Source organism: Choloepus didactylus, chromosome 17 (genome assembly GCF_015220235.1).
Source record: "Choloepus didactylus isolate mChoDid1 chromosome 17, mChoDid1.pri, whole genome shotgun sequence".
Classification (NCBI taxonomy): Eukaryota; Metazoa; Chordata; class Mammalia; order Pilosa; family Megalonychidae; genus Choloepus; species Choloepus didactylus.
Window position 1 is genome coordinate 23,393,663 of NC_051323.1, and position 13,725 is coordinate 23,407,387.

At 42.9% G+C, this 13,725-nt stretch overlaps 1 protein-coding gene across 1 annotated transcript in view; it reads left to right on the top strand.

The window, feature by feature from the left end:
- The first annotated feature begins 3,099 nt into the window (after positions 1–3,099).
- Positions 3,100–13,725, top strand: part of CNRIP1 (cannabinoid receptor interacting protein 1) — a 34,129-nt gene continuing 23,503 nt past the window's right edge. The window contains exons 1-2 of the mRNA XM_037807310.1: positions 3,100–3,686; positions 5,784–5,934. Of these exons, the coding sequence (XP_037663238.1) occupies positions 3,508–3,686; positions 5,784–5,934 (330 nt within the window). The 5' untranslated portion in view covers positions 3,100–3,507. The remainder of the gene's footprint in view (positions 3,687–5,783; positions 5,935–13,725) is intronic.

A 13,725-nucleotide genomic window follows, 5' to 3' on the forward strand; every position in this document is an offset into this window, starting at 1 on the left:
GAAGCTTCCAGCCAACAGTCAGAGAGCAACTGAGGCCTGCCAACCCCAGTGTGAGTGAGTTTGGAAACAGATTGTCTAGTCCCACTCAAACCTTGAGATGACTGCAGCGATGGCCAACTGTTTGAGTGCAACATCATGAACCACTCAGCTAAATCCCTTTGTACGCCACAAGAGATCCCCTGAATCTGTAAGACAATAAATGTTTGTTGTTTTAAGCTGTTAAGTTTGGGAGTAATTTGTTATGCAGTCACAGGTAAGTAATACGGTACCTATGTTAGACCAAGGTTTGTGGGGTCCCTAACACAGACCCCTCACCCACTGCTGCTCACAAGACCCCACTGTCCTGATTCATAACCCAATTTTGGCTGGCTGTCCAGTACATGAACCCTGCTGTACTTGGACACTCCTTGAAACCCAGACTCACCTCCAACCTTTGGAATGTCTGTGTGTCATATATGGAACTAGTAAAGGAAGAAGGGGAAATTCCCTGCACATTATTTTCCATAAAATGCTGGTCAGATTTTCTGAATCTAGTGACTTAATAGAATTTTTCACCCAAATGAAAAAAATAAAAATGTATTTGCTGCTTCCTAGCCTGATTATGTAACTTCCCACACTCTCATTTACACTTTTCAGTGTCTTTTCAGATAGTACATTGCACTTTACTTTAGGTGACAATTTTATCTTTGGGAAGTTGAGCATTGCTCTGTTTTTTAATCAGTCACCTGATTTTCCTTTATGGTGCACAATCTATTACACTGTTTATTGCTTCTTACTTGTCAGTATTATAGAGATAACTCAAGATGACAATTTATAAAACATAAAACAGGAATAGCAAGAAAACAATGGTCACATTGTCAAGTCAATCATATGATTCTGGCAAAGCTTGCAGCCAGGCCAGATATTATTTGCAAGAAATCATCTCATTGCATTGTTTTATTTAAGGTATTTGAATTCCTTCATGTCTACAAATATGTTCTTTCCATTTAGAAAAGTGCCTGGAATTGCACATTCTGTTAGTGAGTTAGGCACCTGAGCATGTGTGTGCATGATGGAAGGAGATACGGGAACTATCCAGATGTGCTAAATTCCTACCACCATACTACAGATATTATTTACAATTAGATTTTTTCTTTACATCATTGCAGAATAATTATTTGGATATAGCTATTACTTTTCAATATATGGACGGATTCACATAGGGACATATTTAAAACAAGGACAGTAATTTAATTCAACAAATACTTATAAAGCCTCTACTATGTTCCAGGCACCATTCTTTGTGTGCTGGGGCTACAGCAATTAACAAAACAGACAAAAAAAAATGCTTGCCCTCAGGCTTCCACAGTTTGTGTGTCACCCACTATTATCATTAACAGTTTTAGCATATGTGTTTTCTAATGCAACATATAACTTATTGTAACAGCTGCATGATATTCTATAGTGTATATATACATGAATTTAGTCAAGCATTTCTTTCTTGGTTGACAATAAAGGCTCTCTTTCCCTACATCTTTACCATCTCTGAATTTTACATATTTTAAAATTTTGAAAAGCTATAGGCTAAAAATAATTTGCCATTATTGATTTAATTTGCATACCCATGGCTCTCCTACTAAAGATGGTTGAGCATCCTCTCATGTTTATCGACTGTTTAAATTGCCACTTAATAAAAATTGCTAACATCCGATCAGGCCCAAGAATGTGCATTGGTTTATCAGATTCTCACAACAACACTATCAGAGAAGTCACACAACCAGTGTGATTCAACCAGTTCCTGTCCTTTGCTGGCAGAACATTTTCTACCCATTCCTTCCTGTTTTACTCCCTCCCTTCTAGTGAAACCTAAGAGAGTTGGTTGAATTAGCAAGTATTTAAGGGGTTCCTTTGCAGAAGACATCATGGTAGACATTACTGCCAATTGGAAGAAGCAAAGTTCCTGCCCAAAAGTTTTATTGAGGAACCAAAATATATCATATATAAGGAATGTGTATCAGTTTTAAGAAATATATATCAGATTTTTAAAAGGTATGATTAATGTCAGTAAATATGATATGGTCAGCAAATCTATCCAATTGCAGAGAAGAGAATGACTGTACAAAATTCCTGCAATCCCACAAATTTAGTACTATTCAAAGAGCAGTGTAGAGAATACTGCAAATGACCCCGAAATAAATGGAAGTTAAAGCAGTTTGTGTGTGTATAAAATAATATAGGAACCAGATCACTTTGGAAATGAAGTTAGTTCTAAAGAAAAGCAATCTAGCCTATGTAATTAAAAACTACCAGCCACATTCCGACCCTTTCGCCCTCACTAATTGGCGTCTGCGTTTCCCCAGGTGCTCTCACCGGCCCTGGTACTGTCCACCTTAGTAGTGCTGAAGCAGGTGCTCCCTCTCACCTGTCTGAAGTCACCGCTAACAAAAGCCCTAATACCTTTGGTCTCCCTTGCTTCCAAAATCATGAGCTGTCAACCGACTCCTGCCACGAAGATTCTCTAATCAAGCTTAATATGCAAATATAAACTGCGGTGTCGCACGGGGTGGCCTCCCCCAAATCCTTTGACCCATCCCTCTGCTTGGCCATTGTCAACAGCTATGCCCTAGGTATATATGCCTTTTATAGGGTTAATAGCTTATCCTTCAAGATCTGTGTAAATATACCGTACGTGAATCATTACACCGCGACATTCTTGAGACCAGGTTGTCCACAATGGAAACACACACGCACAAGGAGGTGTAGCTATTTGAATATATACCGCATTCTTTTGCTCACGTTCCGAACCCGATGTGGTTTGCGGTCTACATTAGATGGAATTGCGCCTTTTCCTCTAAGCTTTGCAAAGACTCGATTTCCTGATCTTTAAATCACTGGCAAGCGGTTTCCTGCCCTGCTTCCCGTCTCCCTTTCCCCTCTCAATCTCCTCCCGTGGAGCTGCGGCCCGATCCGTGAGGAAGGGTGTCCACTTTCTTTAGGCGCCCACGGTGGTGTCCGGAGCCCGGAGGTCTCGCTCCACAGTGCAGTAGTCGCCTAGCCCTACTGCCCCTCCCTCCCGAGACCTCTCCTCCCCGCCCCGCGCCGTTTTAGGAGGAGCCTAAACGCGCTCTTCCCGGGCTGCAGGGGACATTGGTGCGTAAACAGGATTAACTCTCTCCGCCCCAGCTGCCGCTGGTCTGCCCCGGCCTGCGGGCCGGAGCGAGTCCACTGGTACCCGGAGGGGAGGGCGCAGCTCTGGGAGCGGGGAATGGAGAAACTCCGGACTCGGGAGCTGTCTCCGGGGCCCACTTCTTCCCAGGGTGGAGCGAGGGGCCGCACCCTCACGAGTTGCTCCTCAAAAGCCGAGGCGGACGGCGACGAAGGCACCGGTTCCTAGCCGCCGCCTCGCGTCTACCTCCTCCCTCTCCGTCCCCGCGCTTCCTCTCCGCCCACCGCGCTCCAGCCGCGGGGTCGCAGCCCCCGCTTGCCGCCCGGCTCCCCGGGGACCCTGCGCCAGCCCCTCGCCCAGCCATGGGGGATCTGCCGGGCCTCGTGCGCATCTCCATCGCGCTGCGCATCCAGCCCAACGACGGCCTGGTCTTCTTCAAGGTGGACGGGCAACGCTTCGGCCAAATCCGAACCATCAAGCTGCTCACCGGCTCCTCCTACAAGGTGGAAGTGAAGATTAAGCCCAGCACGCTGAAGGTCGAGTGAGTGCGGGCCGCGGGAGGGGGCCCGAGCTAGGGCGCGCGCCGCGGCCGCAGGGCCCCGCCTGGGGTACGGACACAGGCTGGAGGCCCCCGGGTCAGCCCGAACCTCTCCCGGGCCCTCCTGCCTCACGCCGCTACCAGAGGGCCGCGGGCGGGGGTGGGGTGGTGGCGGGTAGAGGTCGGCTCTCTGTTTCCCCTGGTCTCCAACTTTGCCTTACCATTCTCACTTCCCTCCTCCCATCGTGGTGACCTCAGTGGGTCCCTTTAAAATAGCTAACAGGAGGCCAGATTTTCTTTGAATTTTTTGCAAATTCTTCACCCCTTCTGCCTAACTCTCCCTGGGAGGGCTGTCATCGTGATCGGCACGAGACTCTGGGTGGCCCGGGTGGGACAGATGGGAGAAGTTCACCGCGGGGTTCATCCACCGCAATCTCAGCCTTCCTCTGGCGGGTGCTGGCATCCGGCTCCAGTTTTGCAGGAGAGGCTGAAGGAGGGATAAAGACAGAGGAATGAGAAGTAAAGACGAGGGTGAGGGTGAGGGTGAGGGTGGGGGTGGGGGTTAGGGCTACCATCTCCCTCAGACTGGGGTGGTGGTGGGGCGGTGAGAAGGCAGATACAAGTCAGAGAGGCAGCCTTCTTTGCTCAGGACCAGTTCTTTTTCTCCTGAGTTGTCTTTGCAGCCCGATGATAGTGCATTGGGTTAGCAACATCCTCACACCAAGGCTTTTTTGGCTTATTCTTGGCAGAGATTATGTCTTCCCTAATGCTCGCAATAAACCTCTGGCGGGAGGGAAAGTCAGTGTGGGAGAGTGCAGCCTGCCATATCCTGGTCAGGGAAGAACCCCGGTGTGGTCCTTTACCTCTCAGCTTTCCTCTCAGCTTAGATGGGAAGTATAGTCTGGAAGGAGCAAATAAATCAATATTTATTGTATCTACCATATGCTGGACATTATGGGAGGGAAAGGGCTTTGAATCCATCAGATACCTTTTATAGCTTCAGTGTCCACCTGCATTAGGTAGTTCAAAAAATTTATATTAGCCCTGGAAGGACATTGAACCAAACCTGAGTTGTTTCTGGTACTCCTGGTCCATTGATTTATCAGTACCCCCACATCTCCATGAACACCTTTCCCAGTGTTCTGTACACCTGGGTGTGAGTCAGACTTTTCCTTTCCCTTCTTTCTTGGCAATGTCTCCCTTCCCTCTCCCCCAGTTATCTGCTCTGTATTTCAGTTTCCTCTGGGTAGTTCTCTATTTTTCAAGCTAATCTAAGAAACTAATTTGTGTTAATGACAAAACTATTTTTTCTAGTTATACTATAATTTGATCTAGGGTTTTTTCAAGGCCCTAACCCAGTGGTTCTCAAACCTGAGCGTGCATCAGAATCACTTTGAAGGATTTTTAGGACCCGGATTGCTGAGTCCCACTCCCAGATTTTCTCATTTAGCACTTCTAGGGTGGGGCCTAAAATTTTGCATTTCTAATAATCAAGTGATGCTGATACTGCTGGTTCAAGGACTACACTTTGAAAACCAATGTCCTAACACAAAGGAATGATGCCATCAAGAATTTCTGGTTGTGTGGTAGGCTTGAGAAAGAGTACCCCAAACCATAAGACCCCCTGATTGTTGGAACAGAAAGGGTCTTTAGAGAACATCTAGACCAGTGGCTCTAATCCTCACTGTATGTTAGGATCATCTGGAGAAACTTAAAATAAATGTACCAATGCCCAGACCATTCTACAGATCAATTAAATTCCAATATTTGGTTCTGGGATGGGGTGGACATTGGTGGGGTTTTAAAGGCTCTGCTGCTGGTTTTAACAAGTAATTTGAGAGGGGTCCCATTGATACAGTCCACCTCAGACTTGAATGAGAATACTGAGGTCAGTCCAGAGAGATTAAGTAGTTGGTCTAAGGCCACATAGCTAGATGGCTGGAGAATTCAGACCTCTTGACCTTTCAGAGTTTTTTCTACTACACCACAATGTCCCCTTAGCCAAACCCTGTAAGATTCCTGCTTGAGGTCTTGGTCCAAACCAGGACAGGTTGCCTAAGCTAAGTCCTACCATATGTGGTCAACTGAAGTCCATTGCAGGCACATCTCCATTGGTGGTGTACTCGTCCCGCTGGAGTTGAAGTCTAAAGAGCCTGATGGGGACCGAATTGTTTATACGGGCACATATGACACAGAAGGTGTGGCCCCAACCAAGAGTGGAGAACGGCAGCCCATCCAGATCACCATGCCGGTAAGGCTCACTTGGAGGTGGGGGGGAGGGTGCTAAGACAGGATGGAAACCATGGAAAAGAAATCAGTATCTCCCTTTAAGAAAGAAGTAGATTAGGAGACAAGTACCATGGAAATTGAATTGTGAATTTCCTTTATGGATCTGCCGGGGAGGAAACTATCTGATTAATGTTCCTTTGCATGACAGGCTGACCCTGTAAAATACTGAAAGTAGGAACAGACGGTTCTGGGAGAGATAGATTCTACATCACATTTTCTCTGTTGTATTCTGTATTAGGGCCAGTTTAGACAACTGATCTTGAAAAGTAGCCCATGATTTGTTGATTATGGGAAAGCTGATTTGAGTGGCATTTTTGCCACTTAAATCTCGCCTAATTGTAGGAGTCCAATAAATGACTTTCACGAGAAGTAATAAAAGCTCTTACTATCTAGTTCTAGCAGATATAAAATAGAACAATACTCATAGCTTTGTAATATTGGAGGAAAAAAACACAATTTGATAGAAAGGACAGAGTCAAGAAATAGATACAACTACATGTGCAAACATAACAGGTGATAAAGTAAGCTTTCTAACTAAAACAAGGGGAAAGGAAGGTTCATCTAAACTGTTGCTGTGGAAACTGTAGCATTTACTCTCTGCAAGGACAACCTTGGCTTGTCTGCCCTCTATTTTATAAGGGAGATCTCAGAAGTTCCCAGATAACAGCATGCATAAGAACCTCCTGGGAGCTTGCTTAAAATGTCAGTCATAGGTGCCATCTCCAGTGATTTTTGGTTCATTAGAGCTGGGTGGTACCTAAGAAACTGAACTTTCAAAAGCAGACAGATGATTCTTACAGCATGGTCCATGGAATACATTATGAGAAACACTCACCTAAGAGCTATTCAACTCACCCGGTCCTGTAGAACCTTAAAAAAAGTATTCACAGTGCGCAATGTTCTTAAAACAATCTAGCAGTCCACTCCTTTGCATCTTCGTTTTGAGCTATTTTAGAAAGTTCTATTATCCTTCGAAGAATATACATTAGAGAAAAACACAGAAATGGGGAAAATACATAACCCCAACAAGAGATGACTGTTGTCAACATTTTGGTGTCTTTGAATTTATATGTATGTATTGGGTATCTTCAGAATATATAGATACTTTTTTCTATTTATTGTATATATCTTCGGATGTCAAATATACAATTAGAACATGATCTTTAAAGTCTGCATGGGTCATTTTTTATATGAATGTATCAAATTATCCCAGTCCCCTATTACTGGTTATTTCAGTTTCTCAGTGTTGTAAAGAGAATAGCATTAAAAATCACCCACTTCTCCACAATTGTCTGATATTTTCTTGTCATAGATTCCTAGAAGAAATTTGTTTGTTAAGCCATTTTATAAGCATTGCCCACTGACATCTTGAAAGGCTAGGCAATTTACCCTCCTGTTATCTGTATTTGAGGATCCATCATCTCCCTCTGCAGTAGATAAAATAAATCATTTTTTAAATATTTTAATCACTTTAATATTTAGCTGAGGTGGAATATTTCATTTTAATTTTTATTTCTCTAGTTATTGTTAATTTGAAATCTAGACATGTTCGTTACCATTTGTGTTTCTTTCGTGGATTCTATGTTCATAAAGCCTTTGCCCATTTTTCTATTGAAGTGTGTCTTACAATTTCAAGAAACCTTTTTAAGTTAAAATTAGTGATCTCTTTTATCTCATGTTGAAAGTGTATTCATCTTTTATCATTTGCCTCTTCACATTGTTTATAACATGTTTTAAATTTTTATGCAGCCCAGCATATCAGTCTTTTCCTTTATGGTTTATGTGATTACGATCCATCTTGGGAAGTCTTGCCTAACCGGCAGATTAATTACACACCTATATATACAAACCACATTCCTGTACTTTCATCTGAGCTCTTGTGGTCTCGTTTGCTAATATTTAAATGTCTACTTCATCTAAAATTTATTTTAATTCATGGTTTCATATTAGAATCTATTTCTAATACATTCTGTAATGTTCCAATACAATCAATCAAATAATTCATGCTCCCTCAGTGGTCTGAGAGTTTCATAGTAATTTCTTATATAGCAAAATTTTAAGTCTTTCTACACTTTCTAATCTATTCCAGATCTGTCTATTCTTATGCCAATATTGCACTGTTTTAAAAATAGGTTTTATAATGTTTTTGTAACTAGTTATCTTACTGAACTTGCTTATTAAAATTTTTCAGTTAATTATCTTGGGTTTTTCAGGTAGTCGTAATTTGTATACAACTTTGTGTCATTTTCTGATTTTTTTTTCCTGGCCTTTTGCATTGGCTGATGTTGACTACTAGTGGTGGCAGGAGTGTCTCCATCTCTAGGGTTTCACTGTTAAATACATGTTAGAATGTTAGTTTCAGATAATATTTATCATGAAAATATTCTTTTTATATTTCACTAAGAGGTTTTTTTTTTTAATTGGGGAGAGTGTTGAATTTCATTTTATTCCTTTTTCCACCTACAGAGATAATGTTTTATCTCCTTTACACATCAGTGTGGTAAATTATATAATACACTTCTGTGGTGGATTGAATTGCATATCCCAGTTTGGACATGGTCTTGGTCCACATTCTGCTGGTTGTGCACACATGGTAATTAAGATCTCTTCAACAAGTTACTTCAATGAAGGTGTGGTCCAGCTGAATCAGGTTGGGCTTTAATCCGGATTAAGGGAATCTTTCATAAGCAGAGTGAAAGTCGGATGGAGAGAGACGCCATGGGGAGCAGCCAGAAGCAGGAAGCCAATGGAACCCAGCAGAGAAAGAAGAGGACATCACCATGTGCACTGCTATATGATAGAAAAGCCAAGGATCCACAAAGTTTGCCAGCTGGCCAGATGATACTGACCATGGGAGGAAGCAAGCCTTCTAGCCTCTGAAGCTGTGAGCCAATAAATTCCTGTTGTTAGGCCAACCCATTTTACAGTGTTTGTTTTAGCAACTAGGAAACTAAAACAGTTTTTGGCACCAGAAAGTGGGGTGCTGCTATGACAAATACGTAAGCTTGTAGAGATGGAATTGGGTGATAAGTAAAGGCTGGAAGAATTGTGAGGCACGTGATAGAAAAAGCCTAGACTTCTCTGGGGAAAAAAAAAAACTGCTGGTGGAAATATGTATGCTAAAGGTACTTCCAACGAGGCCTTAGAAGGAAGTAATGAATGTGTTATTGGAAATTGGAAGAAAGGCAGTCCTCTTGATTAAGTGGCAGAGAGCGCAACAAAATTGTTTTTGGATGTTGTATTGAAAGTGTAACTTGTAAGCAATGAACTTGGATATTGAGCTGAGGAGATTGTCAAGATAAGTATGGCTGGTGCAGCCTGGCTTCTTGCAGCTTTAGTAAAATGTAAGAGGAAAGAGATAAGTTGAGACCTGAACTCTTAAGCAAAAAAGAAACGAGAAATTGATTTGGAAAATTCTGAGCCCATACAGGCTCTGAGATTAGGGCCAGAAGCGGCTCTATCAGGAACCTCCCTGAGCTTTTGGGAATTGAGTCCCAAGAGCACAGGGTTCCACGTGAGGGTGTAACTCAACAACCCTTTGCTAAAGAGGGCGTTGCTGAACATGGAGCCAGTCAGCAATTTCAGCATAAGTCAAGACTGGGAATACGTTATCTAGGAAGGATCTGAGAAAAGTTATGTTGTTGGATGCTTGGACCCACTTAAACTGCATGAAAAGCCAGCAAGGTTTTTGCAAAATGTGTGTGAACAGAAACACTGCCAGCCTGGACCAAGAGGGGCAGAGAAGGACAAATTGCAGGAAGAATGACTTCAAGGGCAGATCCATGGAAGCAAAGGTCTGGACTGAAAAGATCTTGGGCCAAGAGAGCAGGTCCACCCATGTGTGTGGAAAGGGCAGGTCCACCCCTGTGGTTGGAGGGGGGCAGGCCGTCTGCCCAGGCTCTTAGAGGGGGTGAACCTTGTGTCAGTTATTCAGGAAGAGTGCTGCCCCCTTGTGCTCGGAAATGGTAGGGCATGTTCCCTGGCATTCGCAGAGAGTCTGGCTGCTATTCAGATGCCGGAAGAGTGTGGGGCTTTTCACCCCAGTGTTTGAAGAAAGCATGGCCACTGCACAAGCACTTCGAAGGGGTGGAGGTACTGCTGCTTCAGGCCCAGAGGACAAAACACTGATCTGTAGCTGACTCGCAGATCTTGAAATCTAATGGAGTTTACCCTGCTGGGTTTTGAACTTGTTTGGAACCTACAACCCCTATTTTCTATCCAATTTCTCCCTTTCCGGAATGGGAATGTTCATCCTATGCCTTTCCCTCCATTGTCTATTGTAAGCAGATAACTTGTTTTCTAGGTTTCACAGGTCCATCAGACAGGAATTTCGCCCCAGAAGGGGCCACACCCTTACCTGACTTTGTTGAGACTTTGTGCTTAGCATTGTCACTGACGTGACTTAAGATTTTTTGGATGTTGTGATGGGCTGAATGTACTTTTCACATCAGAAGAACATGTCTTCTTGAGGTCCAGAGAGCAGGCTGTGGTGGATGGAATTGTGTTCCCCAGTTTGCACTTTGCACATGTTCTTGGTCTTGGTCTGCATTCCAGTGGGTACGTGGTAAATAAAATCTCTCCAAGATATTATTTCAGTTACGGTGTGATCCCGCTGAATCCGGTTGGGCTTTAATCCGGATTACTGGAGTCCTTTATAAGTAGAGTGAAACTCAGATGGAGAGAGAAGCCAGAAGTTAATGGAAACTGGAGTTGAAGGAAGACACCTCTATGTGCATTGCCATGTGACAGAAAAACCAAGGAACCCCAGAGATGGTCAGACAAGACCGAAGATACCGGTCCTGGGAGGAAACAAGCCTTCTTGTCTAAAACCGTGAGAATAAATTCCTGCTGCTAAGCCAGCCCATTGTATGGTATTTGTTTTAACAGCCAGGAAACTAAAACAGCTTCCAGATAGCAAACTATCCTTTATTTCCTAAAATGAACACTATTTAAATATCATTTATTATTTTTAATATATTACTAAATTTAATAGGCTAATATTTTATCTAGGATTTTTAGATTTTTTTCTTCCTTCATAAGCAAATATTTGAGGGTTTCCTATGTATCGGGTGCTGGGGAAAGAGTAGCAAACAGAATGGATATCCCTGGTTTTGTGGAGCTTCTAATCTAGAGGGAGAAAACAAACTTTAAACATGATTATCAATAATCATGTAAGTAATTGCCATTTTATGAAGTATAGTGAAAAAGGAGTGGTGCCCCAGGAGCGTATACCAGGAGTCTTATCCTAGTTCAAGATTTGAGGGATGGCCTTCCTGAGAAAGAACTGAAGGATGATTAAGAGTTGGGGGCAGACAGGCACAAAAAGAGAAATATTATATGCTACCACTAATGTGAACTTTGAAAAATGTGAAACAAATGGTTTATAATGTAGAATGTAGGGGAACTAGTGACAGAGAGCAATTAAGGAAGGGGAAACAATAATCCAAGAAGAACAGATAAGCTATCGTGGGTAAATTTAACATTCTGGGAATGCCCAGGAATGACTATGGTCTGTTAATTTCTGATGGGTATAGTAGGAACAAGTTCACAGAAATGTTGCTATATTAGGTTACTTTCTTGAGGTAGAGTAGGAACATGTTGGAAGTAAAGTAGCTATCTTAGGTTAGTTGTCTTTTTCTTACTCCCTTGTTATGGTCTCTTTGAAATCTTCTTTTATTGTATGTTTTTTTTATTTCTTTTTTTTTAAATTTTTTTATTTTTCATACAGTTGATTTAGGAAAAAAAAAGTTTAAAAAAAAAAAAACAAGGAAAAAAATATACAGAGCCCCCTTGAGGAGCTGGTGGAGAATGCAGGGGTATTGGCCTGCCCCACCTCGATGGTTGCTAACATGCCCACAGACATCGGGAACTGGTGGTTTGATGGGTTGAGCCCTCTACCATAGGATTTACCCTTGGGAAGACGGTTGCTGCAAAGGAGAGGCTAGGCCTCCCTATAATTGTGCCTAAGAGCCTCCTCCCGAATGCCTCTTTGTTGCTCAGATGTGGCCCTGTCTCTCTAGCTAAGCCAACTTGAAAGGTGAAATCACTGCCCTCCCCCCTACGTGGGATCAGACACCCAGGGGAGTGAATCTCCCTGGCAACGTGGAATATGACTCCCGGGGAGGAATGTAGACCCGGCATCGTGGGACGGAGAACATCTTCTTGACCAAAAGGGGGATGTGAAAGGAAATGAAATAAGCTTCAGTGGCAGAGAGATTCCAAAAGGAGCTGAGAAGTCACTCTGGTGGCACTCTTATGCACAATATAGACAACCCTTTCTAGGTTCTAATGAATTGGGGTAGCTGGCGGTAGATACCTGAAACTATTAAACTACAACCCAGAGCCCATGAATCTCGAAGACAGTTGTATAAAAATGTAGCTTTTGAGGGGGGACAATGGGATCGGGAAAGCCATAAGGACCACACTCCACTTTGTCTAGTTTATGGATGGATGAGTAGAAAAATAGGGGAAGGAAACAAACAGACAAAGGTACCCAGTGTTCTTTTTTACTTCAATTGCTCTTTTTCACTCTAATTATTATTCTTGTTATTTTTGTGTGTGTGCTAATGAAGGTGTCAGGGATTGATTTAGGTGATGAATGTACAACTATGTAATGATACTGTGAACAATCGAATGTACGATTTGTTTTGTATGACTGCGTGGTATGTGAATATATCTCAATAAAATGAACATTAAAAAAAAAAAAAGAGTTGGGGGCAGAGGGGGCACTCCAGCAAGGAGGCACAGCAAAGGTCAAGAGCTGGGAGAGAGCACAGTATGCACTAATGGATGAGAGAAGTCCAACACGACTAGACCAAAAAGTGGCTCAAGATAAAGCTGAGGAGAAAAATAGGGATTAGATGTTATAAGACCTTCTTGCCTTATCAAGCATTTGGGTTTATTCTAATGCCTTTAGAAATTCATTGAAGGTTTTTAAAATCAACTTTGAGATATAATTCATATACAATAAAATGTATGTGGGGGTCACCCTGATCCTTTCTATGCAGCATCCTGTCTTAGCCCTAGGAATTCCCCCGTTTACACAGATACAAATGTCCACTCTTCCCTATTACAGTTTCCTCGTGATCGGGGCACTGCACTGTATTCCTACAGCCAGCAGTCCCTTGCCCCGGGTAGCCATTTGCCTGCTCTCCCACAGCGTTCTGTAGGAGAGCCCTATGAGCTGTCTTCTACAGACAGGGCAAGTTCTGGGACAGTGAGTCCCCTCAGGCCACCGCCAGAGAGACTGGACCAGGCCTACACAGTCTCAGTATGTGCATGAGAGTTACTCGCTCCCTCTGGAACCAGGACCAGAGATCTGCACTGATCGTGGGCTGTTTGTCAGGCATGTGATGGGGGAGGGGAGGAGCAAGCCAGGGCACCCCAAGAGCCTACTGCTTTTGAGTAGCCTTTTTCTTGATTGGCATGCACCCTGTTACTGCAACCCTTTAACTCTTTTCTGGAGCTTTGAGACAGATGTTTCTGACAGTTCTTGCTGGTTGTTCAAAGCTTCTGTGAGGGGACAGAGCCCTGAAGCATCTCACTTTGCCATCCTTGGTAAGTTTCTTTTAAAGTCTAAATATAAATGCTACTTTTCATCTACTTAGAATAGAAGGATACTGCTTTGATGTAATAAGAGATCTGCTTTGCTACAACAAGTCAGAATTATTAGGAATAAAGTATGTTAGTACATTTGAACTTTATCATGAGATTCAAATAAATGCCATAAAACGTAAACCATATAAACATAATT